Genomic DNA, 26,711 nt, shown 5'->3' on the forward strand with positions numbered 1-26,711 from the left:
AGATAATTACTTCAATCTGACAGTGAATGTAGTTATATTTTTCCTATCCATTGCATAATTAGTGTCAATCTCTGGCCCAGGATCAGACTAAAACACTGTTCCATGTTGCATACAATAGCAATTAAATTACCATTGAGAGTAACTTTAATGGCACCATTAAGATAACGGTGGCTTATTCCTGTTCATCTCCTCATCCTCACTCTGTGTTCTCCCTTATTGTTGTGCTCAGGAACAGGATCTTTGCATTTATCTTCCAATATGCCTAGGTCATTGTGCTACATAACAGAAAATGCAAAACCAAAAATTGCACTTTTCTCCTTCAGAATCAGACTGAAGTTTAATGTGAAGTTAGCTCTAAAGAATTGACTTGCATACATATGCTGATTCCCCTCCCCCCCCCCAAATTGCATAATAAATTGCCCAATCGTGGGATAAACTTGTTTGCCTATGTTTGACAAGTTCATAAATTGTTTCTGCTCCTGTGTCCAATCATTTGGACCAGTGTATTTTCCTCACCTATAGAAGCAGCAAAGAATCCTGTGGCACCTTATAGACTAACAGACATCTTGCAGCATGAGCTTTCGTGGGTGAATACTCACTTCTTCGGATGCAAGCATGCAGCTCATGCTGCAAGACGTCTGTTAGTCTATAAGGTGCCACAGGATTCTTTGCTGCTTCTACAGAACCAGACTAACACGGCTACCCCTCTGATACTTCCTCACCTATGTGAACATTCAGTGGCTTACAAGGCTTTTTCTCCCTGCCCGTATCCATTCCCTCCACAGCTGGCTTTTTAGCTTTCTTCACTTTTTCTCACTGGAGCCTAGGCAGAATGTAACATATTTGCCTCCTTGTAGAGTGATCAGCCAGCCAAGTGGGCAGAGCCACGCCCGTAGTGTTTTGTGTCCAAACTGCTCCAGCTAGGGGCTTCATGGTGCTGCAGGTATGATGCCTTCTCTACCTCCCTCAAGACTGATTGGAGCAGGCCCAGGCTCTAAATTTCCTTCTGTTTTCTTGGTGAACAGGAGGGCTTCTGACAGCAAGGCAATGGTAACAAAGTAGGAGTGGCTCAGTTTTGCCTTAAGATTCAGGTGATGAGTGCAGCCCCTGTTTCGACCAACAATTGGAGGCTGCCTAAATTGGAACTCAGACTTCCATTTTCCCAATACAGCGTGGGGCAGGTAGCATGCCTTTTGCAAGAGCTCCTGAGCAGTAGTCCAATCCTGTTTCTTGAGCATTTCCCCTCTCCTTCTTGGGTGAGTAGCATCTCAAAAAAGCCATCACTCTACCCCCAGCTGGCTTAATGCCTCTGCTTACTTCAAGTGATTATGATATGAGATCTGGATCTCCACTCCCCTCCCCCTTCGCATATGTGAAGGAGATCAAATGAAAGAGATGCATGTGTACCTTGAGGGATCCAGTATTCATTATTTCAGTGCTAAGTTGTGTAGGTTGTCAGTAGCACTGCACAGGGACCGTCTTGTGATGCTGATTGTTAGCAATGAGGTGGGATATGAGAGCAGTCTGTATGAGTAATGGTGAAGGATTTATAAAATGTAATGAGCAGTTTGTTTCTAGGGTATGGGTTCAGTGTTTGGGTGTAGAACAGGTATAGGTAGTTCCTGTTCAGTACTGCTTGCCTGAAAACAAGCTTTGCCTTAGCAAAGAGAAGGTTTTACTCTGTCCTACAGATGTCATGTGCCTATTCAGTGTGTGGTGAGCACTATCTGGAAAGGCATAGTGTGAGTATGTGTTCCTTTATCAACCACAGGTGTTCAGCTTCTGCCAGCCCAAAGTAGAATCTGCTAATGCCTTGCATAACTTTCAATTAAAGCCCATTTCCCTTTTAGCTCATGAGGAATCCGTCGCTTTAGTAGAGTGGCTGAGTCTTGCTAGCGTAAGACAACTCATCGGCTTTATATGCTGAAATACTGGGCTCTCTCCCGAGTTGGGAAGCCTTTGCACACTGCTACTTAGCATTGGTCCAGGTTGTTAAATGAGTAGAAGCAGATTTCACTACCTATAATACAGGCTTTTTCAGTGAAATACTCAAGTTCTCCCAGAATTTTATTTTGATCCTGAGAATTATTAGCTTTTAAAAAAGCTACTTTCTGGGATGATCTAATTTAATTTTTCATAAGTGTGTATGCCAACGGTGAATCCAAAGGAAAGAGTAGAAGCAAGCCTGTAGAGAGTGCTTTTGTGCAGAGTGATAAATTTGGAAGCTGGTCACTTATCACTCTCTAGCAAGTTTGAACAGCAGAAAGAAAACCATTGGTTCAGATTGTTGAATGCATTGTCAAAGAATCTTGATTTACAGGTATGGAATCTCTTCCAAGTAGTTTAGGTATAATACTTAAGTTTCTTAAAAATGCATATAATTGAAGGTTTTTGCTAATCCCTTTAGTAGAAATATTTCCCAAATCATGACACCGATAGCAGTTACTCAGTTAATAGGCACTAACCAGTGAGGTGGTGTAGGAGTATGTGGCTTGTGCAGACCCTCTTACTGCTGACCATAGACTAAAAAAACAAAAAACTTAAGAACTTGAAGTTCTGCATGCATTGTACTTGGGAACAGAGGCCCATGAGAGAATCCCAGAAGGTGATTATTTCTGGAAAACAGATACAAGGTGTAAACAAGTTTCCCTTATAAACATAATTGGGGATTTAAAAACACATGTTTTTTATTTTTAAAAAGTAAGACAACCTCAAATTCTGTGTACCATTTAGAGGATATTCTAACCTTAAAAACAAGTGCCCCTTTAAGACTTGTAACGCTTCCAGATAGAGGCAAAAGTATTAGCACTATTAAAGCTGATTGGCAGATATGAAAAGCTTAGCAGAATGTCCTGAATACTCCAAAAAAACAAACAGCCCAGGGTGGCAGTTAGCACATTTGAGTGGTAAACCTTGCCCTCTCTTCTCCTCTCCATGCCCTCCAAACTGCTTTTCAGGTCCCTGAGTTATGGATTGTCAGCACCTACTCATGAAGTCTGAGTCTGTGTACACTGTACTGGTAATAAAACGAACCTGCTGGAGTTTGGAGGCAGCTTATAGGAGTAAGATAGGTGCCTTTTTTACTATATTGCGTATTTTTGCATATTTATTTTTAAAACTTTGCCCTCTGGGATATACAATAAAAACTTTGCAAAACCGCATAACATAGTAAACAAAAGGCACCTCACTTGTCCAATTAGGCAGCGTGCTGAAATCCTGATTTCACACCGATGTTCCTTTCCTGCTTATATTTCTGCAGTTCTCTTCTTTGCACACACACCCCGTCTGATTATATAAACCAAATCTCCCCTCTGCTACAGTCTCTCCAATATGTTGCTGCTGAAATTATCTTCTATTACTAACTCAGATGTTCCCCTCTTTGAATCCCTTCACTGGCTTTTTGACTGCACATCAAATTGAAGTTTCTCATCCTTGCCTTTAGGGCCTTCGACAGCTCTGTACTCACTTCTTCATTTTACCCTGTCTTTTTGCTTAAATTTAGCCTATCTCTGAACCATCCTCAGTTTCCTCCTTTCACTCTTCTCTTTGGGTCCTCTTCCATGCTGCTCCTTGCTTTCCTCTTCTCCTCAAAGCCCTTTCACACATGCTGCTTCAGAGCCTTCCTTAAAGCCACTCTTTCAGGAGGCCTTTCAGTGATTAAACTGCTGTTAACCTTCTATACTGTTAATCTCGTACTGTTGCCGTGTCTATTGTCAGAATAGATTGTCTGCCTGAATTAGGTTTTAATCTCTTGGGGGAGGAGGCAAGATCTTTATGTGCAACACACAGCATAGAAATGGTGTTTCAGTGGGAATTCTGTGATTGGTGTGACACCGCTAGCATAGTGTTGGGGCTTCCTATGAGGGGATGCAGCAATATACAAATAGCAAAAGATGACTTGAGAATACCTGAGGAGAGCCATGGGTTAAATTCCAAATTTGTAGAGTATCCCTTTTGCCCTCTTTATCATGATTCTGTATGGGATGCACAGCAGGGCTCTCTTCTTACTGTGTATAATGTTCTTCCCTTTTTGATTCACCAGTACTTTGATTTGATGAGGACAATAAGGCCCCTTAACTTCCATGTTTTGATCTTGCTTTGGCTTAGCCTAAACATGCACCTGTATAATCCTTTTAGTGCATTTAAATTTATAAAAACACTTGTCTGTGACTCGTTACCATCAAATGGCTGCATCAGAGGATCAGGCTTGTAACTGTTGCCATGTCACAAGTTGCAGTCTGAAAACTACACTATTGCATTAAGAGTTTACCATCTTTATCCATGAGGTATTGAGGTGCACAGGTAATCATTGTAGTGAGGGCAGTTTGATAGTAGTTTTTCTAATTTGTATTAAATCCAGGTAGTCTGTGGATCTTAACCCTTGGCCACTCTCAACTCTGTTGTTCACAGTAGGAGGAGGTGGGATAAGAGGCAATCTCAGCTTCTTGCAAAAGTGATCTTTATTTGCAGATGTTCAGATTGTATTTCAGCATTTAAAACAATTCTTATGCTGCTATACGCTGGTGTCTTGCACAATCTTCAGCCTTGCACCCACTGGACTTATAACACTCTGCTGATCCAGGTAGCACAATTTTGTTTTAAAGGCAATTTGTGTTTTGGTGATGGTGTTTTGGGTAGCTTTGGATACCAGTACCTTTTTTCCTAGGAGTCTACATTGACTAACCTTTGCACATGACCATGCCTTGTACCATATCACACACTAATTTTGCTGGATAAGATCTATGAGACAAATCCAGAAGAGATTTTAAATTGATGCAACTTGCATGTCAGTAGGTCAGAAGAGGATTGTGGAAGGAAGGATAAGTAACTGTCAGAAGGGTGTCAATTAAAGCTGACTAGAGCCTACCTTTACATGACTACTTCCTCCTTGATGTGTAGGTAACAGAAATTTAAACTTGTTTGGACCCAATTTTGAAGGTGTTATTTGCACCAATTTACATATCTTTCTTTATATTCAGCCAAAGAACCAGTCTTTCTTAAATAATGACTGAAGATAAAACTGTCTTATTAAATGCTTGGAATATTGAACAAAAATAGTCTTAAAATAGATTGAAAATTAGTATTCATAATAGTAGGCTCTCTTACTGACCTAAAGGGGTGTTCTTGGATAAAACAGCTGCCACCGTCTGTCAACTCTGAAATGTCAAGTGAAATCAAAATTTAAGTGACTCTTATAGTGAAAGATTCTTTCTGCCATGTGAACTCTTTAGAACATTGAACTGAGCAAAATAGACTTTATTTTTAATGTTAAGCCTATGTATCATAAGTTAGAGCTCCTAGGTTCTATTCTCAGCTTTGTGACTGATTTATGTGGTTTTGGACAAATCACTTAACTTCTCTAGATAAAGAAATCCTTTGAGGGCTTTTCAGGCCCCTTTCATCCATCTTAAGTCTTGCTGTGGGGCTGTTAGAGTGGAGCAGCCTTGTAGGTACTCTTCTAAATCCCTGCATGCCAAGGAGACTGCTTCCATGCCTGCACAGCTTAGGCTAGTGTGGAGAGGGACAGTGGAATCACAAACTGTGGCTGTAGTGACAGTAAGGGCTTGTACACACTACCACTTATGTCAGTATAACGTATATCACTCAGGGGTGTGAATAAGCCACCCCCACCCCCGAGCAGTGTAAGTTACGCTGACCTAAGCACTGGTATGGACAGCACTATGTTGGTGGAAGATGCTCTCCCGCTGACATAGTTACTGCCTCTCTGAGGTGGTTTTAGTATGGGAGAGCTCTCCCATTGGCATAGAGCATCTTCACCAGACGCACTACAGCAGTGCTGTTGTAGCTTTTCTAGTGTAGACTAGCCTTCATATTCTGCATAAGTGGTTTGCTGCTGCTTTGCATCCTGACTATAGTATGGAGTATGCTCTTTAAGCTAGTTTTCCCAGTGAACTTTGCTTCACGTATATAAAAACCTAGTTACTTGTGCTTTATGCAGATGAAATAAAGTTCACCTGCTTAAGTTTACCTGTTTGTGTAATGGGTATGAGACCGACTTACTCTGCAGTTGCAGTTCTAAGCATCAACAGGGAAAACCCACTTAAATCCCCCCTCTTCTCCCCCCTGCCCTTTGAATGAGAAGGTAGCATACAAATAAGTACTACAGTAGAACCTCAGAGTTACAAACTGACTGGTCAACCACACACCTCATTTGAACCACAAGTATGCGATCAGGCAGCAGAGTTGGAAAAAAGCAGATACTGCATAGTACAGTACTGTGTTAAATGTAAACTGTTAAAATAAAGAGTTTAAAAAAAGATTAGACAAGGTAAGGAAATGTTTCTATGCTTGTTTCAATTTAAGATGGTTTAAAAGCAGTGTTTTTCTTCTGCATAGCAAAGTTTCAAAGCTCTAAGTCAATGTTCAGTTGTAAACTTTTAGAAGAACTAACGTTTTGTTCAGACTTACAAACAACTGCTGTTCCTGGGGTGTTGGTAACTCTGAGGTTCTACTGTAGTAAGCCCATTAAGTGCTGTTGCAGTCCTAATGCACAGACCAGTTGTATTTTAAGTGGTGTCTAGAAACCCGCTGACTTTTTTTTCCACTTTATTACAGTGAAAATAATGCATACTGTATCACCTTGAGCCTCCAGTTGTGCATTTCCTGGTACCCTTTTAAAAGTAAGAATACAAGAAGCTTAGTTAATTTTTGTATATATTTACAGGACTGTCACCAGATCTCCAGTCAATGGAGCAGATTCGGAGAATTATGAGACCCACAGATGTTCCTGACACAGGTAAGACGTACAGAATTTATTGTACATGTATCTTGCAGTGATGCCAAAGCAAACTTACCAGTGGCATTAGAATATCGGAACCAATTTCTATTTATGGAGTTGAGAGCCTTGAAACAGTCTAATTGTGCTTCAATTGTAATCTTCAGTACTCTATTCCTGTTCCTACCTAAGATCCCGAGGCTTTCCTTGTGCAAACTATGAATTTCATTGTGCTTTTTGGTAACTAATCGAGTATTTTTTTGACAGAGCGAGCGCCTGAAATCAGATACTTTTTTCACCTTTTGTTGTCTTGGCAGAATTATGAAGTTTGTATTCCTTGCCTAAGAGACGGGACTGCAGTGAATTATCCCAAATAAAAAATAAGGCTTTCTAGAAAATCAATAGAGTAGCTAAGTGAAATCAGAAAAACTTAACTGAAAATACAGGTTCTGTCTCCCTAGACTTGGTTAGATAGGCCCCAAACATTTAGTTGTTCAAAATCCATCAAAGAACATAATCCGCATTTCTAGAGTTCTCTTGGTTTCTCATAGCATCAGAGTTTAAATTAATCTGGGGTTAGTAGTAATCTTTTTGCTGTGCAGGCTTGTCAGTTTTTTATAACCTCTACTGCTACTTTTCTATGGCCAGATGTTGAACTTGTTTGTATTAATGTTCTAGCCCTAAAGTTCTCTTTTCCATGATCATATTAATACTTGCATAAATACATTTTATGGGGGGAGCAAATTGATCTGTCCCTTTTACCACTGCAATAGCCACTTCTATATCATTTTTATTAAAATCTACCCCCTTCTCTAGAACTGTAGGAGACAGAATTACTGTTTCGTTCCCTAGAATTAAAGAAGATCCTTAGCCCTGCATAGGTGGTGTCTAGTAATGCATGATCTTGCTTTGAGTGAGTAGTTGTTGGTTTGAAGTCAATTTGCATGTTAAAGGAGGTCTCACAATAGGGTTATCTTTGTCTATCATTACACCATCTCCTTTAAGTCCAAGATTTTATTATAAAGATCCTCTTTCACAGCTGACTTCTTCAAATGTCAGTCTGTTAATTTTACTACCCATTCATAAATTGATATATCCTGTCCATCGCCATAAGCCAAAATACATTAGGGTGCAAGTTAATACCTATGTAATTCGCATCCAGATACAGCATGAGGCAATTAGTGAAGAACTTTCACAACACAAGTGTAAATTACAACACTAATTCATACCTAAAATATCTCCTTGCATTGTATTCTTTAACTGGATTTAAAAAAAAAAACATGAAAAAGGAAGACATTTTAAACTTCAATACTTGGCTTCCATCAGAAAGTCCTTCAAAAAAGGAGGGCTTTTTAACTAACATGTCCAGTGTCACTGCTAGAGCCAATCCATCTTAAAGCTGCCTGCAGAATTATTTGTTCTTCTTCGAGTGCTGTCCCTGTGGGTGCTCCACTCTAGGTGACGGTGCGTCCCGGCGCTGTCGATCGGAGATTTTCGGTAGCAGTGCCTGGTTGGGGCGCACGCACCCAGATGGTATCTCCCGTCTAGTTGGAATCTTCCTGAGTGCGTGCGCCCCACACCCTCCTCAGTTCCTTCTCAACCGTCCTCGGCTGAAGACGGGACTCGGAGCAGTGCTGCCTTCTCTTCCCTGGTATCTATAGGAAACAGTAACAAAGAACATAGAAATAATTATTAATTACTTCCCAGTTGTTTCCCTTCCTTTAGTATAGTTACATAGTTACTTAGTTTAAAAAAAAAAAAAAATCACTTCAGACTTGTCTCTCACTGAGACACTCTCCCCTGCCATTTCTAATTTACAATGCCAGGGGCTTCAGGATTCAAGAGGTGTGTTTTCTGGCACGACTCCATACCAAGGTTGGATGGGCACTCACATTGTGTGAAGTACCTCGCGGAAGCCTACATCCCCGCAAAGTGCCTCTACTGTATGAGCTTCGAGTCGGGGGCTCGGCACGACAGGGACCTGCGGCTTAAAATGCTTCTCATGGAGAAATCCCCGCAGCCGCTTTCGGAGATGGGGAAAGTTAAACCCACTCCCACATCCTCCCCAGCCAGATCGAAACCGGTGGGGAGCGTTGCTTCACCCTCCCTGGAGCGGAGGCAAGAAGCAGAGCAGTCTCATAGGAGAGACTCTAACAAGGGTAAGGGGTCTCCTGGGAGATCCCTACCCTCTGTGCTGACAGCGCCCAAGCTAGGCGCCTCAGCCCCGGATCACGCCTCAACAACGGCTCCCACAGACCGTAGAGGCGAACACAGAAGGATTCCGCGGCACCAAGCGTCTCAGCGTAAAAACAGCCGCGGAGCCGGCTGCGCGCTCTGTCCCGGTGCCGACAAGGACGTCGGCACCGCAAGCCTCAGGGCTAAAAATAGCCGCGAAGCCGGCTATGCGCTCTCCCCGGTGCCGACAAACCCGTCGGCACCGCAAGCCTCTGGGCGGAAGAAGGGAAGGGGGGGAAAAAAAAAAAGCCGCGGCTCCGACCGCGTGCTCTGCCCCGGTGCCAGGTAGGACGTCGGCACCGAGCCTGCCTTCCGCCCCTGCACCAACAACAGACCCCCTGCAGGGCACCAACAACCGACCCACTGCACCGCTCACACTTTCACTTTCGCTTCTTAACATGACAGCGCAGTCCCACCACCTGAACTGGCTACCTTCACTGAGCGCGAACCTGATCTACAACGGCAAGCAGAGTTCGCCACACCTCCATCTCCTCCCCCACTGGAGCCTTTTTCCACCTCAGGCTAAGGTCCGCAGCCTCCAGCCTCAGTTTCCCTACTTCGCTCCCTATAAATGAGGCACTCTTGGAACCAGCTGACGCTCTCTGCAAACTCCAGCTTCTTTATTACCAACCTGCAGAAAAGCCGAACATAGATACTATGTTCCTGCTAAGGACGCTGACTTCCTATTTTTTTTTTTTCACAACTGAACTCTTTCATTATCAATGCAGTCGCACAAAGAACGAAACAGCCACAATATCAGTCCACCCCGCAGGACATGGACCGTAAACACCTTGACGTATTGTGTCGCAAGGTTCACACATCCTCCACTCTACAATTCTGGATCGCAAACTACCTTGCACTCCTTGCCAGGCATGACTTTGATGACTACAATAAACTTTTGAATTTGCCTCTTACATTCCAGAGGACAGGACACCGGGCTTTAAATCAATTCTGAGCGAGCGCCAATTGATTTCCAGAACAGCCCTACAAGCCTCTGTAGACACGACAGACACAGCAGCCGTACAACTGCACCGGCTGTGATTATGCGCAGGTCTTCATGGCTTTCTGCATCTGGCATCCCTAAAGACCTGCAGAACAAAGTGGAGGACCTCCCCTTTGATAAACATAAACTGTTTTCTTTAAAAAAAAAAAAAAAAATACAAAACCACACCTGATGAACTACTTCATACGATGAAAGATTCTAGAGCGACACTGTGCACCCTAGGCATTCACCCATCTCTTCCCGGGGTCAACGATATCAATCCAAACCTTACCACATAAATAGGAATCGCGCTAGACCCCCTAAGCGCAGACAAGATCAAGCTCAAGCAACCACTTCCCATCCATCTGGGAATAAACAATTTTAAAAGGTTGGTTCAGGATCTGTGCGACCACTCCTTGATTCCACAGCCTATTTGCCCATTTCGCCACCACCTCCAGAGTTTCCAACATGCCTGTCAGCAAATTACACAGGACCGTTGAGTCCCCGAGATAGTTCAGTCCGGTTACTCTAGCCCATTCATATCCTATCCTCCTCCCCTTCCCCGTCCCTCTTCAGGGACCCCTCTCATGAGCACCTGCTTCGCGCAGAAGTTGCTTATCTTTTACAGCTAGGTGCAGTGGAGCCTGTGCCAATGCTACATCCAGGGAAAGATTTCTACTCCCATTACTTCCTGACCCAGAAAAGGACTGGGGGCTGGAGGCCTATACTAGACTTACGCCAACTGAACAAATTCACGAGGATACAAAGATTCAAAATGGTCACACTGGGCACATTAATTCCTGCACTAGATCAAGGGGACTGGTTTTCAGCCCTCAACCCACAGTACGTCTCTTTTCATATATCAATTCATCCAGCTCACAGACGCTTTCTAAGCTTCACAATCGGTCACGACCATCTCCAATATGGAGTTCTTCCTTTCGGCCTCTCCACAGCGCCAGGAGTTTTTTTCCTAAATTCTAGCTGTACTCGTGGCTCACCTCCACAAACATGGGGTCACGCAGTTCCCCTACCTGGACGATTGCCTCATCAAGGGCAACTCCTATGGCGAGACTCTCCAAGCTACTCTTTCACTATCGCCCTCTTTCACAGCCTAGGCCTCCAAATAAATGCCCAAAAATCCACCCTGACACCTACACAACAGATTGAGTTCCTCGGAGCTCATCTCAACTCAATCCAGAGCAGAGCCTTGCTCCCATATCACAGATTCCCCGCTATCACGCAGCTCAAACGCACGCTCTCTATTCATCCAAGGACACAGGCAAGACTCTGCCTACAGCTCCTTGGTCATATGGCAGCCACTACCTTCATACTCCAGTACGCCAGGCTGCACACGAGATGTCTTCAGGGCTGGCTCAATTCCAATTTCAAACCCAACAGACACACCTTACAGATGCTGTTAACTCCGCCTCCCAACTTTCTAGCTTCCCTACAGTGGTGGACAAGACCAGAGAACCTCTGCACTAAGGTTTCCTTCCAGAACTGATCCCCAGCACTCGTGCTCACCACGAACGCTTCCCTAATTGGTTGCGGAGCGCATTTAGAGGGACACAGGGCACAAAGCTAGTGGTCTGCATCAGAGTCGCACCTACACATAAATCTCTTATTGTTCAGAGCTGTGAGATGAGCGTGCTTTCATTTTCTTCCCCTCATAAAGAACAAATACCTGCGAGTCTTAACAGACAACATAGCATGTATTACTACATCAACAGACAAGGGGGAGCACGCTCACATTCTCTTTGCATGGAAACCATCCGTCTATGGAATTGGTGTATATAACGTCAAATACAGACCACCGCTTCCTACCTGCCAGACTGCCACAACACTACTGCCGACGCACTCGGCAGGCACTTCTCGACGGAACACGAATAGGAACTGCACCCCACAATACTTCAACAGTTCTTCTCCCTCTGGGGCACCCCGTCAGTAGACCTCTCTGCCACAACCCAGAACTGAAAATGTCCCCAGTTTTGCTCCAGAGTGGGACTCAGAACTCCATCCCCAGGAGACGCATTCCTCATCCCGCGGAACACCTCTCTCCTGTACGCCTTCCACCAATCCCTCTGCTACACGGGGTTCTTCGGAAGATTGTGGACCATAAGGACCGGGTCATACTTATTGCCCCGGCTTGACTGAGACAGACGTGGTATCCCTACCTACTCTGCATGTCCTCCCGTCACCCACAGGCTCTCCCCAACAGGCCAGATCTCCTTTTCCAGAACAATAGACTGGCTCTTTACCCTGAGCTCCTCAAGCTCCACCTCACAGCGTGGTTCCTTCATGGTTCCAAACCCATGAACTAGCCTGTTCTGAGCAAGTCCGATATGTCTTCCTGCACAGTAGGAAAGACTCCACTCATAAAACCTACCTGCAGAAGTGGAAGAATTTCGCCCTCTGGTGCTTACGTAAGCACTTAGCGCCCAATATGGTAACCCTCCCTATCATTCTACGCTACCTCTTGGAACTAAAACAAGACAGACATTCGCTCAGCTCCACCAAAGTGTACCTGGTGGCACTTACCACCTTCCATGACCTCTTAGCAGGTTATTCACTCTTTACTCACCCAACCCTAAAACGATTTCTCACAGGCCTGCAAAACCTCTACCCTGAAATTCACCCAATAGCTGCTTCATGGAATCTTAACCTCGTTCTACACGCTCTCATGAAGCCTCCATTCGAGCCCTTGGCTACCTCCTCTCATCTCCATATATCCATGAAGGTGGCTTTCTTAGTTGCCATAACATCGGCAAGGAGAGTAGGTGAAATGAGTGCCCTGATGGCCCACTCTCCCTACACAATCTTCTCCAAAGACAAAGTCACTTTGAGACCACATCCTAAATTTCTTCCTAAAGTGGTATCTACCTTCCACCTCAACCAACCTATATACTTACCTACTTTCTATCCCGAACCTCACAAGACTCCACAAGAGGCAACCCTACATACTCTCGATGTCAGGCGAGCAATTGCCTTTTATTTAGACAGGACTAAACCATTTCGCAAGTCTCCGCGACTCTTTGTTTCCATTACCGAAGAAAATCAAACGGTATGACTATCTCTAAACAACGTCTGTCCAAGTGGATCTCTGACTGCATCAGATCCTGTTACCGTGCGATGAATCTTCAACCGCCTGAAGGTGTTAGAACTCATTCCACTAGAGCCATGTCGGCATCCATTGCCTTCTTACACAATGTTCCCATTCCTGATATCTGCAAAGCGGCTACATGGTCATCTGAACACATGTTTGCAAAACACTGTTCTCTAACGCAAAACACCACGGCAGACACAATAGTAGGTCATACAGTACTATCTTCATTACTCCCTGCCGTATCTCCAAAGTCCCACCAACCGTAGTGGGTACTGCTATACATTCACCTAGAGTGGAGCACCCACAGGGACAGCACTCGAAGAAGAAGAGAAAGTTACTCACCTTGCAGTAACTGAGGTTCTTCGAGATGTGTGTCCCTGTGGGTGCTCCACTCCCCGCCCTCCTCCCCTCTACTTTGGAGTACTAAGATTACTCTCCACGGTAGAGAAGGAACTGAGGAGGGTGTGGGGCGCACGCACTCAGGAAGATTCCAACTAGACGGGAGATACCATCTGGGTGCGTGCGCCTCAACCAGGCACTGCTACCGAAAATCTCCGATCGACAGCGCCGGGACGCACCGTCACCTAGAGTGGAGCACCCACAGGGACACACATCTCGAAGAACCTCAGTTACTGCAAGGTGAGTAACTTTCTCATTCTAGTTCACAAAGACACTTTCTTCTGAAAAATCTTATACCTGCTTTTGTTGCAAATGACCCCCAAAACAGTTTCACTGTTGTACTGCTGGTGCATGCCCATGCCAAGCTATAAGATGCTGTTGACCAGCAACAGTAAAATCAAAGCTGAAACTGAGGAGGCTGAAGAAAAAATGTGTGCGTGTATAGAAAGGAGGGTTGTTCTTCTAAGCATCAACAGGGAAAACCCACTTAAATTCCCCCCCTCCAAATTTTTTTTCCCAAGATCTCTGAAAAATGTGGTAGATTCTTTAGTTTAAATCATGAGTGGCAGTTTCTCCAATCTAGTTCAGCCACAAATGATTTGGCTTGATGCAGGAATTATTGGGAAAGATTCTATAATCTGTTGGTTGGAGGTTAGACTCTAATTTTAAAAAAATGAAGTTGAACATTCCTTTACGTTGGCAATATTATGGGGCTCTGAATGTTAAGTGTTTTTTCCCTGAGGCCTACCTCTATACTCTTCTCTTCAGTGATTTTAAATAGTATTTTCAGCTTCATACGCTTGATGTGATAAAACTGAAGTGGCTGGTGTAGTGACAATGAATTGAGTGTTTGGTAATCAGAATGGTCATTGGAAAATTACCACTGTGCTTTCCTATTCTTATGTCTTCAGAATTGCTCATGTTAATTTTATTGAGTGTACTAAGGTTCAATCTATATGCTGTTTACATGGTGTTAGGAGATCATGTTAAAATATCGTTAAACATACAGTGCAGTGATATGATTTCATCTTAATTGTGTAGATGAAACCAAAATATGTTGTGGAATTTTGTTATAGCACTGTAAAGGTCATGGGCCAGATTCATCTAACCTGACACTTGTGTGGAGTCATAAAGGAAAGGTCATATGATCCCCTTCATCAGAGGACAAGTGCAGCCCAAAAAGTGAGAGCTTCAGGGTAGTTTCTGTCAGCATGTTCCTATAGAAATCTTGGTAGAGAACACCATCAGGGAGGGCAGTGATGCCACCGTCTCCCCCCTCTCAAGGTATGCCCAGATCTAGAATTGAGGGTCTCAGTAGTCTCTTGCAGGTTCTGTAATATTTTAAAATAGAGTACAAACCAAAAAGCAAGCTTTCTTGGTAGATAGAAATTGCTGAATGCAGGCAGTACATTTTAGCATATCAGGTGGACTAAGTACTAGACGTTTCCGTGCAGTCTGTAGCTGTACCTTGTGTTTTGGATGACCAGTCAAATATAGACAAGTAAATTTTAATGTCTGTACTTTGTTTGGCGGGGATGGGACAAGTTAGGATAGAGCATGGTGACAGAAAAGAAATTGAAGACACCTTCATGGAAAATTCTGAAATCCTTACCAGAAACATCTTCAAACTAACCAGAAAAACCACTCTGTACTGTAAAACAGTTTTGGTGCATGTTCTTCATACAGCTGTTATCTGTCTAAGGGTACATCTACACTGGAATAAAAGACTCATGGCACGGCTGCCCTGGCCCAGGCTGTAGGGCTGAAAATCACTGGGTAGACATTTGGGCTTGGTCTGGAGCCTTCCCCCTCTTATGGAGTCCCAGAGCTTGGGCTCCAGCCTGAGTCTGAACATCTACACAGCAATTTTACAGCCCTGTGATCCTAAGTCAACTGACCCAGGCCAGCCACAGGTGCTTAATTGTTGTGTAGATGTACCCTAAAAGCTCTAGTTAAAATGATACAATTGTTGTTTGACTTTCAGATTTGTCGGTTTAGTTACATTTCTAAGCAGGCAAGAATGGTTGTCAAAACAAAGCCACTGTTTAGAAGTACAGAGTATCTGAAAAGCGAATGGCTTACACACACACACACACCCAGTATGTCTACACAAGAGCCGGAAGGTATAAATTACAGCTTAAGGAGATACCTGATTGAGCTAGTGCTCTTAAAAAAAAAATAGAGCGGCAAAGAGTCCTGTGGCACCTTATAGGCTAACAGACATATTGGAGCATGAGCTTTCGTGGGTGAATACCCACTTCTTCGGATGCATGTACATCCGACGAGGTGGGTATTCACCCATGAAAGCTCATGCTTCAATACGTCTGTTAGCCTATAAGGTGCCACATGACTCTTAGTCTGGATCTGTAAGAGCAGCAAACACGGCTACCCCTCTGATACTTAAAAAATAGATGTGTCTGTGGTAGCATGAGTGATGGGAGGGGTGAATCGCCCCTCCCATAGTCCCATCTGAGATCTGTATGGCTCCTCGAATTGGAATTTACACTTTCCAGCTCTAGTATAGACCACCTCAGATTTCAAAATGATTGAATGGGTTCTATGAAAAGTAGTACACCATAAAACTAGTGCTTTGGGTTTCTTTGGGGTTTTTAAACAAATTGTTGACTGAATCAGTATACCAAAATTTTGCCCCATAACATTTTATGGCAAAGTTGGGTACCTGAAAAGGGTTTTGTCTGAAGAAATAAAGTTACTTTATTTCGGCAAAGTGAGTAACTGCATTATGAGCACCAAATCGGAGTGTTGAATGCAGAACAAAAGGAACTGTGAACTCTGTTTTCTTTATAAATACAATGTTTTTTGGCAGTTTGATTAGTCGATTTATGAAGTAACATCCACACAAATAAGCTCATATGGCAAGTTTTCAGCTTTAAAGTGTACAGTAGCATCACTGGCTTAAATTTAGATAAGACAATGAGCAGTAACTGGCCATTTTAATACTGTCAATAGCTAGATTTATTTTACTTCTTAATAGTGTGTTTTTCTCTAACAGAAGACTAGCATATTTGTAATTGAGTACCTACCTAGAATACCTGATTCACTTTATCCTACTCTGTAGTTTTACTACACTTGAAGCATGACTACGAATGGAGGAGGTTTTTAAAATATGTTAAACATGTCAATTGAAATTGTACATCTAGAATCAAATGTCCTGACTCTTGCGGAACTCTCTGGAAAAACTAATAGGGTCCTGGATGTAACCCATTCAACTGTAGCAGTTTGTAATTACGAGTACTAAAGTGGTGGTCTTGACAAGATACTATACAGTCTAATTAGATACTACATTTCTTGGTTTTTAGAGGCGTTGCGTCAATGAGTCACAAAAATGAAATCCTTGTGAAACTTCATATTGAAAAATGTATTTCGCAAGCCTGACTGCTGTACTACAGTATTGTGGAGAGCCATCTGAGACTGATCAGAGTTGGTTTCTGCTCTGCACTATGCATGTGTAGCAGTACTCAAGAACTGCTCACATATCACATAAAATGTGCTATATCTTATTATTACACCTCTACCCCGATATAATGCTGTCCTTCGGAGCCCGAAATTGTACTGCATTATAGGTGAAACCGCATTGTATCAAACTTGCTTTGACCCCCCCTCCCCCCCGAGTTAATGTTATATCGGGTCAAGTTATATCGGGATAGAGATGTATGTAGTTTATCTAAATGTTTTTCGACCATGTTCCACCCAAAAGCCTCCAGCAGCTTCTTACAGATTACCAAATCCCACAGGCCTTTAGCTGCAAAAGGTCACGGTGATAGCGTTTGTGGAGCTGATGAGGCAGGGTTGACTTTTTTTTTAAATAAGGCAACTCATTAGCAATTTAAATCACCAAGTTGAAATCCTTGATTTTATTTAACTCAATTTTAATGAAATTTCTCATTTGTATTTATTTTCTAAAGAAAGATGCAGTCTCATTGATATAACCATTAAAATATGTTTATTTAAAACGAAATATAGTGCCTTTATCCTAGATTTGGTTACATCTTTTTGATGTGTAGGAGGGTACACTACAAATGCATACGTTTATTTAAGCGATTATAGCATAGTATTTTCAGATTAATAATTGTACATTTTTAGTATGTTAGAAAATGATATTGCTTATTTACTAGATTTAGTTTTGCTCATTTTGTCAAGCTGCTGTTTAAACACACAACAGCATATGTTAGCATCTCTTATCAAAACATGTTTCACATCTACAACTAAATGATATATTAAACAGATTAACTAATCAGTGAATCAAGCTGATTATTTCAGCTCAAACTGGATACATTTTTAAATATGCCTGTGTGAAACTAACTGGAACTTAAGTTCCCACTTGCCTATATCTCTTGGAAAAAGAGTTTCCTAAGTTACTTACCTCTTGTGCCATAGTAATAAAGCTTGATCTCAAAAGTTAGATTTTTTATTTTATAAACCCTGAATCTGTCTTGGAGTAAAAGGCTGCTTTTCTATATAAAGTTTTCGATAGGAGCTTATAGATTCAGCATATCTACTTTTTATGTAAATATGGTAAGAGGTCAGAAAATACATTAAGGCCTGAAGTTATTGTGTTAAATTCAAATTTCACTTTAAACAGGTTTTATTTTTAAAAAGAGAGACTTACTATAATCCTTTTTTTTCTTTTTTCCAAAGGAACATTTTTTTTATCCACTCTCTTTTGAGGGGAGCTTTTCATCATATTTGCATAAGTAATCGCTGACTATTGATGATCCCTACAATTATAAGGGTTTTTTTTTTAAAGGGGGGGGAATATTAGGACTCTTCCTAAGATTACTGTCTTTCACAGGCTTGCTGTGTGACTTGCTCTGGTCGGATCCGGACAAAGATGTGCAAGGATGGGGCGAAAATGATCGTGGTGTCTCATTCACTTTTGGTGCTGATGTGGTCAGTAAATTTCTGAACCGTCATGATCTGGATTTGATCTGTCGAGCTCATCAGGTACAAACTCTACTATCTTTGCTACTTTAAATCTCCTTCTAGTCTTTCTTTGAGGTATTAGGCATTGAAAAAATGATCTTCATTTATATTTAGGATATTACTTGCAGGTATCTGGATTCTGCAGAATCCACTTTCCAATCTAGCATTTACAGTTTGACCAGATATAGAGGTTTTTAAAAGCTTATTTACTTGCATACAACAATAGTTTAGTTGTCTATTATAGACTTATAGACCTTCTAAAAACATTAAAATGGATTACTGAAACACAAAACATTAAATTAGAGTGAATAAATGAAGACTTGGCACACCACTTCTGAAAGGTTGCCGACCCCTGTTCTAGAAGCACCAAATACAGGGGTGTTCCTCAGAAACCAATATTTGTGAATACTTATTTCAGTTTCAACAACCATGATGTCATGCATACCCTGCCCCCCATATTATGTAATTGGTGTGACTTTCTTGTTCAGTGAGAGCATGTGATTATTTTACTGGAGCAATTTAGGTGCCTAGGCTTCAAGAATGGTGTAGACTAGTGGCTTAAAAACAGGACATGGAATTAGAGGCACCAAGCAATACAACTTAAGCTAAAATTTAAGTGACATCTGATTTTGGCAGTCTACATTTTTGGGTCTCCAACGTAACACATACATTTTCAGAGGTACTGAGCCCCTTTAAATTGTGGAAATATAAACAAATGTATTGTATTGAAATCTGCATTCCAGAGTTGCTACCTTTTGTTCTGGTTCCAGTACATATATAAATTTTCCCATGGAAGAATCTATTTGTGTGATTTGTTAAAGATTCTGAAACTGTACTTGATGCTTAAGTACACAGATGACTTTAATGTTAAATGTTTCTATTCAAACGGAATATCATTAAGCTCCATAGACCTCTCTTGAGAGTGGTTCCCATCTTGGAGTTAAGTTTCATTACTTGTACTGTGTTTTTAAATTAACTTTTTCTACCTCTGGTAAAAAAAATGATGCAGGCTTTTACTGCATGTCTTGCAGTAACAAAATTTTGCACAGGCACTTTGGTTGGACACTCATGGATCTGTCTCCACTGATGCAAGTCACAGATCTTTTCTCCTGCAGCAATAATTGTGACGGACTGTAGATGTTTCAAGATCAGTACCTTCAGATAGCTTTGCTGCCAATGTTTCAGTTATTCAGATAGTCTCTTTAAAAACATGTAGTTGTAGCTTTGTTGGTCCCAGGATGTTAGGGGCAAGGTGGATGAGGTAATACCTTTTATTAGACCAACTTCTGTTGGTGGGCGAGAGAAGCTTTTGAGCCCCACACAGCTCTTCAGGTCTAGGAAAGGTACTCCCAGCATAACAGCAATATGCAAGGTGGAACAGATAGTTTAGTATAAGTAGTTAGCACATGCTGGAAGGGACCATTCAAGGTAGAGTAGTCAGTTAACACATGCAGTCATGGGACAAAAGAAGTGTTAGACTGTAACGATCCATAAATCCAGTCTCTCTGTTCAGCCCATTATTTTTAGTGTCTAGCAAAGTAATGAATTTTAAGCTTCCAGGCTTTGTCTTCTGAAAATGTTGAATAGTTTTCCAGTTCGTGATCAAACCAGCAGACAAAGGGGTGCCATTGTAGTCCTCAACCATGATTGTGTTAACGAAGCCAACTGACAGCTCTCCAGCACCACTTATTATAAAGAACTCAAAAAAGACCCCACACCATGATTTACCCAGAAACTTAAGCATATCATCAAATCCTTCCCCAAACAATTCTAAGAGAAACTCTACAAATTCACCCCCCATGAACCCATCCCAGGGACCTTCTACATGCTTCCCAAGATGTACAAACAAGGGAACCCAGGCAGAGACATTGGTAAACATCCCATAGCTCAATATGAAGAAATATTGGGACCCATAGAAACTATCCTCAAACCATTCCCTGCACAAAGAGCCACCTTCCTCCAGTGTACAACTGACTTCCTCCACAAACTTCGCAATATTAAAAGCCTCCCTCAGAACACCATCCACGCCACCATGGATATCACTTCCCTAAACACAGCATCCCTTCCAATGATGGCATAGCTGCCTGCCTCAAATATTTACAAGACAATGGATGACCCTCAGATGCCCACCCCAAATGCATCGCCAAACTCATCCATTTCATCCTCACCCATAACAATTTTATGTTCAACAACAAACTTTGCCCAAACCATGGGAACAGCCAGGGGTACTAGGATGGCTCCCCAATATGGCAACTGTGGAGATTAATGGAAGGAGGAGGCACACATCAGAGCCCTGGGGGGCTCACGTTAGGGCCCTAGTGGGACTCTGGGTGATCGCTACTTCCCACCACCCAACACAGATGTAATGAGGTTGAATAGTGTCCGCAAAAGAGAAACTAAACAACTAATTAATTATTTCTCAAGAAAGGTTTTTAATGACTTATGACTATAAAGGCAAAACAGACAGAATGTGCCTAATGACTTCACATGTACTGTAACGATCCCCAACCAGTACAAGTTCATATGCAATACCAATACATTAATCAACTATAGTTTACTAATTTTAACCTGCCTATTAACTTATTTAACAACTTATAAACTTTTACTGACTTTTATGATAAACTTGATGGTAACTTATAGTGAAGACAGGCACAGCGACTTGTTAAACCACTATGATTTATAAAATAACTTCACCAGTGCTGTACCTGCTTTCAGCAAGGCACAAAACATATATAGTTACTATATATTGATTAACTATTGACTACTACTATTTTTAAACAACTTAAACTTAAGTCTGTATTAATACTATAGGTTAAGATTACCCAGCTCGAGCATAACCAGACCTTTCACACACACACGTACGTACACACACACACACACACGTACACACCCCTCTGCATCTTATTTATACAGTATTTGCTGGCCGTGTTTCAAAACAAGTCAACCAATCAAGGTGGCCAAATATTCTAGGGTGGCATTTGTGGTTGTTTTGAAGTTATGAACTGTGCACCAGTGCTCATCTCATCTCTTCTCTATGCGGCTAATAGTGGTCAATTTGCTAGACTCAAAAATGCTCGAATCAGCTTAAAGAGGTATTTGGTTGCAGAGCATAGTAACCACAAGTCTGTATCTACCTTGACAGAGTTTCCTTTTTAGTCTATAAAGCTTCCTAGATAGATTATGCTTATGCTTGCAGGATTCTACTGTACTCGCTTCTTACAACTTCGGGAAGTTTGAGGCCTAACACTACTTAGCCTGACACTACTTGACAAGGCTTATGCACATTAATCACACCAACCTCTTTATGGGCAACCTTGAAGATGAATTTCTGGACAAATGCACCACAAAACAAATGATATACCTGAGATACATCAATGATATTTTCATCCTCTGGACAGACAGCTTAAACTCCCCCATAGACTTCCACCACAACTTCAACAACCAGCACCCATCTATTAAACTCTCTTTGGAACACTCCCCCAGTAGCATCCGTTTCAGCCCTACAGACAACCATATACAAGAAACCCACAGATCACTACACCTACCTTCATAGATCCTGTAACCACCCCAAACATACCAAGCAATCTGTTAAGTACAGCCAGGCACTCAGATACCACAGAATGTACTCCAAGGAATAAGTCTGGGATATACACCTTTAACACACTTAAAACTGCCTTCACCAAACAAGGACACTCCACCAGACAAGTAGATCGCATCATGGAATGAGCAACCCAAGTACCCCAAGAGAACCTGCTTCAATACAGAAATAACACCCCTCCCACCCCACCCCGTGACCACACTCCCCTAGTTACCACCTACTGCCCCACACTGGGACCCATACAGGGACTCAGACTACAACCCATACTTGAAGGGGACTCCATCCTGAAAGAAATCTTTCAGGAACCCCTCACTTCTGCTTTTCAAACAATCCCCCGACCTCTCCAAGCTCTTAATCATCAGAAGCAAACTCCACACAGACCAGGACACACCAACTCAAAGCTGCACTAGACCCTGCCAGAACAAATGCAAAATCTTGCAGCTCTATCTCCACTGCTACAATGATCAGCACCCCCCACAACACATCTTTCATGATCCATGGATCATCCTACATTTGCCTATCACAACATATGGTGTATCTCATCCAGTGCACTAAATGCCCCAATAACTCGGGGTGAAACCAGACTATCACTGGGCTCTTGAATAAACTTACATAGGAAAATAAGACAAATAACATCACCTGTGGGTGAACACTTATCACAAAGCAGTCCCTCTATCTGACCTATCAGTCATCATCCTCAAAGGAAGCCTGCACAACATTTTCAAAATACAAGTGTGGTAGCTTAAATTCATTATTCTTCTATACACTAAAACCCATGGACTGAACAGACCCTGGATTTATGGCTGCTTATAACAATCTGTAACCTACTAACCCCCCCCCCTTTTTTTTTTGTCCTATGACTGCAGAGGCGTTAACAGACCACTCTGCCTTGAATGGTTCATTTAGAATATGTGCTAACTACTTATGCTAAACTATCTGTTCCACCTTGCAATTTGCTGTGATGCTGGGAGTACCTTTCCCAGACCTGAAGAAGAGCTCTGTGAGCGCAAAAGCTTGTCTCTCACCAACAGAAGTTGGTCCAATAAAAGATAGTATCAGAGGGGTTCAATAAAAGATATGATCTCATCTACCTTGTCTCTTCAAAAACATCCTTCTAGGCATTGTTGTTGCAAAATAACTTCACAATTTTATGTCTGGAATATCTTTATAGATTTTAGGCAAACAATAGTGTTAATGTAACCGTTACCCCGACAATGAGGATTAGCTGGCCATGGAAGCTATTTTATTTTAGACATACATTATTTTGTTTTTCATTGCCCCATGGTATGTATATGGTGGTGGTGGGATGCAGCATGGAGATCTGCCTTACCTAGGTACTGGTCATTCTTGCACTATAGTTTGAGCTGGATTACTGCTTTCTCTTTAGTAAAGAGAATGATGAATATCTCTGGCAGAAGCTAATTCTTCTAAGTACAGTAGAATCATTTTCATGAAAGCTCTTTAGAACATGGGAATTGTAACATGTTACAGGGGTTTTTAAGAATGGCACCAGAGTATAGTAAGAGAATGATACGGGATGCAGTAGTAATGTGGTACCTTTTTAAAAATATTATCTAAAACATTTGTCGAATTATAAAACTTCTCTTTTGTACTCAGTATAAGGTTTCCAAATATTTATCAATTGAGAGCATGGTCACCAAACTTCAAGTTTGAAAAGCTTAATCTAATTTATCAGCATATTAGCTATAGTTGTTTTTAAGCTATTTGATTTCAGATACTTAATTTTTTTCTGATTTGGCACCACAGTCCAGTGTTGTGTGTCCACCTCTCAATCATTAAATGTTGTTCCTTTCACTGCCTACTTGTCCATAACATAAGCAATTGCTGCCTGCTTGAGAACTCGAGTTTAGGTCATAGAATTAATCTAATTCCTGCAGGGTTTATTGTCTCAATAGATAGCTGTATTGACTTCAGCTCCTTTTTGTTTTTTCCCCTCTCCTATTAACAGGTGGTTGAAGATGGTTATGAATTCTTTGCTAAACGACAGTTGGTCACCCTATTTTCAGCTCCAAATTACTGTGGAGAGTTTGATAATGCTGGAGGCATGATGAGTGTGGATGAAACTTTGATGTGTTCCTTTCAGGTATACTATGCTGCTAGATTAAAACTTAGTCGGTGTTCTTTTTTAGTGGATAGGTTTATAGAAACTATAAATTGGCACTCAACATGTGCCACTAAGAGAAAATAAGCTTCAGAAGATGGTACTACACAGCAGGCTGGCATCAAACCAACTTTGCCACAGGGAGCTCTTTAAGAGGCCTGGAATTCCTGTAAATAAACTTGCCATGTTCCATAGCTGCCATATGCTAGATTCTTGTGTGCATTCTCAGTGCACATTTAGAACTGGATTTAATCTTCTGAGTCCAATTCTGGGCAGCAGAACAAATCCTTATTCAGAGATGATGGCATCCTGTAATGTGACTCCTCAACTAGTGTTTTCTTTCTGCCTCAGACAAGTCACATACTAGGAGCTCCTGTTTTTTTATCTAGATAGAACAGTCACAATCAAAAGCAGTTGAAAATGAAGTCCATCTATAGAGAGTAATATGTGGAGACATGAGTGGGATAAGGAAATAAACAGGGTGGCGAGGTTTATATTCTATGTTTTTGCTCCTCAAAAGTAATCAACATACAGTCAAAAATTTGAATTGTCCCATTGATTCATAGTGTATGGAATGTATCTCAATTGTCATGGACTTATTAAAAATATTTCCTTGTTTTTTCAAAGATATTGAAACCATCTGAAAAGAAAGCCAAGTACCAGTATGGTGGATTGAATTCTGGACGTCCAGTCACTCCACCTCGTACAGCTAATCCACCGAAGAAGAGGTGAAGAAAGGAACAATGTCAAAACACCACCAGATCTATCAAGGACAAAACTCCATATTACAGTATATAATAAGTGTGCACTGTAAAACCATCCAGCCATTTGACACCCTTTATGATGTCACACGTTTAACTTAAAGAGACGGGTAAAGGATCTTTACTAATTTTTTCTAGTAGAAAGATGTGCGACACTGTATTGTAACAAGTATAGCTCCAAGTTCTAATATCCAATGTAGAGTAAAATCCAGATTTAAAAAAATCTGTTGAATTACATATTCACTTATCACGGTTTTTAAAGTTGACCAACATCCCAGTTAAAACTTGATGTAATAGTTAAACCAGATGAGAGCATGATGTTCCATTTGTGTAATGTGGTCTTATTGTTGCTTGATTGCTTTTACTTTGGTTATTTTGTAGCTAGAATGATGCAAATATGGTATCTAGTCATGTTCCCTGGCTGCTTTTTTTTTAAATGAAAAAAAAATACGGAAGGGGCTTTTTTGGGGACAGCCACTGATTTTTTTTTCATTTTTCCCCCCCTCATTCTTTGTAATCTTGCTGTTTAAATGTGTGCCCCATTGTAATAAAAAGGTGATAGGATGGTAGTGAATAAAAAAGGCAAACTATGTCTAAATTAGTGACCCAGTAAAGCACCCTGACAGTCAGCATTGTTTGAGGGACAGAATACTGTCTTGCTTTTTAACTTAAATTGCCACAGAATGGATTTGCGCACTACACTGTTCTAAATTATTGACATTATACTGTGCAGTGGCACTTCACTTAATACTAAAATGGTATTGCCTATTAGTTGGTAACGTGATTATGTGGTACCTTGGCTTTAGGTTTTATTAGCACGAAACACCTTTGGCATGCTTAGCTTCCCAGTAACATACTATCTGCATCAGAATGCATCTTGCGTAGCTCCACAAAACATGAAGATCCTTATTTGATAAGCCTTGGAAAGCTGAAGTTTTTTCATAAGAGGGTGTATTTAAATGGGTGTTAACCTACCATTCACTGATCAACTGACCAGTGATGGTTGAACTGTCTAATATTGCCATGTGAATGTTCTACATGATTGTAAGGCTTATGTCACTAAAGATTATATACTGGATTTTCATGATCAAAGTTCATATATTGTATAGACTTTTGCTTTGTAGTGTACTATAGTAGCAATAATTTCTGTACATGATCAAGAGTTATGCAGTATTTCTTTTCTTTTCTTCTCTTTTCTTAAGGTTCATATTGACAAATGGCAAGGTGTAGGGAAGTTATAAAGTTAGTAATAGGGTAAAAATTGTAAGACACAGATTTGATGTTAAGATGTAACACTATTGGATATGATTATAACAGTTTTTATTGAACATGGCAAACTTGCCACGATTCTTTGGGGGAAGGCTTCAGATTTATACCATTCTAAATGTGCAACAGTAGATGTAAAACTCTTGACTTTAATATTGTCTTTGAAAATGTTAAATTGAGGATTCTGGCAACTTACATTTTATGAGCTGGCACAGTATATAATGCGAGAGAGTGATTTCTGACACAGTGAAAAGTTCTTTAAAATGGATTTAAGTCTTTTTTCTAATTCCATTTTGTTTTAAATGCATATTTTAAATGTAGTTTTTCATTTAGTAAAAGTTGTCTAATTGATTTTGAAGTCTGTCTGGTTATTTTAAAACTCTTTAACTGCTACTCCACAATTGATTTGTTCATACTTATCTGTCTGTCCTTGAGGCAGACTGGATCAGCTGCTGTTTGGACAGTGGTTTACAGTCTTTTTTTTTTGAGGCGAGCACTTGATGTTCATTACTCATAGACTTTAAGGTCAGAAGGGACCATTATGATCATCTAGTCTGACCTCCTG

General features: G+C 41.3%; 1 protein-coding gene across 1 annotated transcript in view; it reads left to right on the forward strand.

Moving 5' to 3' along the window:
- PPP1CB (protein phosphatase 1 catalytic subunit beta) overlaps positions 1 to 26,497 on the forward strand; it is a 61,990-nt gene extending 35,493 nt beyond the window's left edge. Inside the window, exons 5-8 of the mRNA XM_045009520.1 lie at positions 6,686 to 6,757; positions 18,269 to 18,420; positions 23,967 to 24,101; positions 24,747 to 26,497. Of these exons, the coding sequence (XP_044865455.1) occupies positions 6,686 to 6,757; positions 18,269 to 18,420; positions 23,967 to 24,101; positions 24,747 to 24,851 (464 nt within the window). The 3' untranslated portion in view covers positions 24,852 to 26,497. The remainder of the gene's footprint in view (positions 1 to 6,685; positions 6,758 to 18,268; positions 18,421 to 23,966; positions 24,102 to 24,746) is intronic.
- Positions 26,498 to 26,711: the final 214 nt, after the last annotated feature.

The sequence above is a fragment of the Mauremys mutica genome, chromosome 3 (genome assembly GCF_020497125.1).
Source record: "Mauremys mutica isolate MM-2020 ecotype Southern chromosome 3, ASM2049712v1, whole genome shotgun sequence".
In the NCBI taxonomy this organism is placed as follows: domain Eukaryota; kingdom Metazoa; phylum Chordata; order Testudines; family Geoemydidae; genus Mauremys; species Mauremys mutica.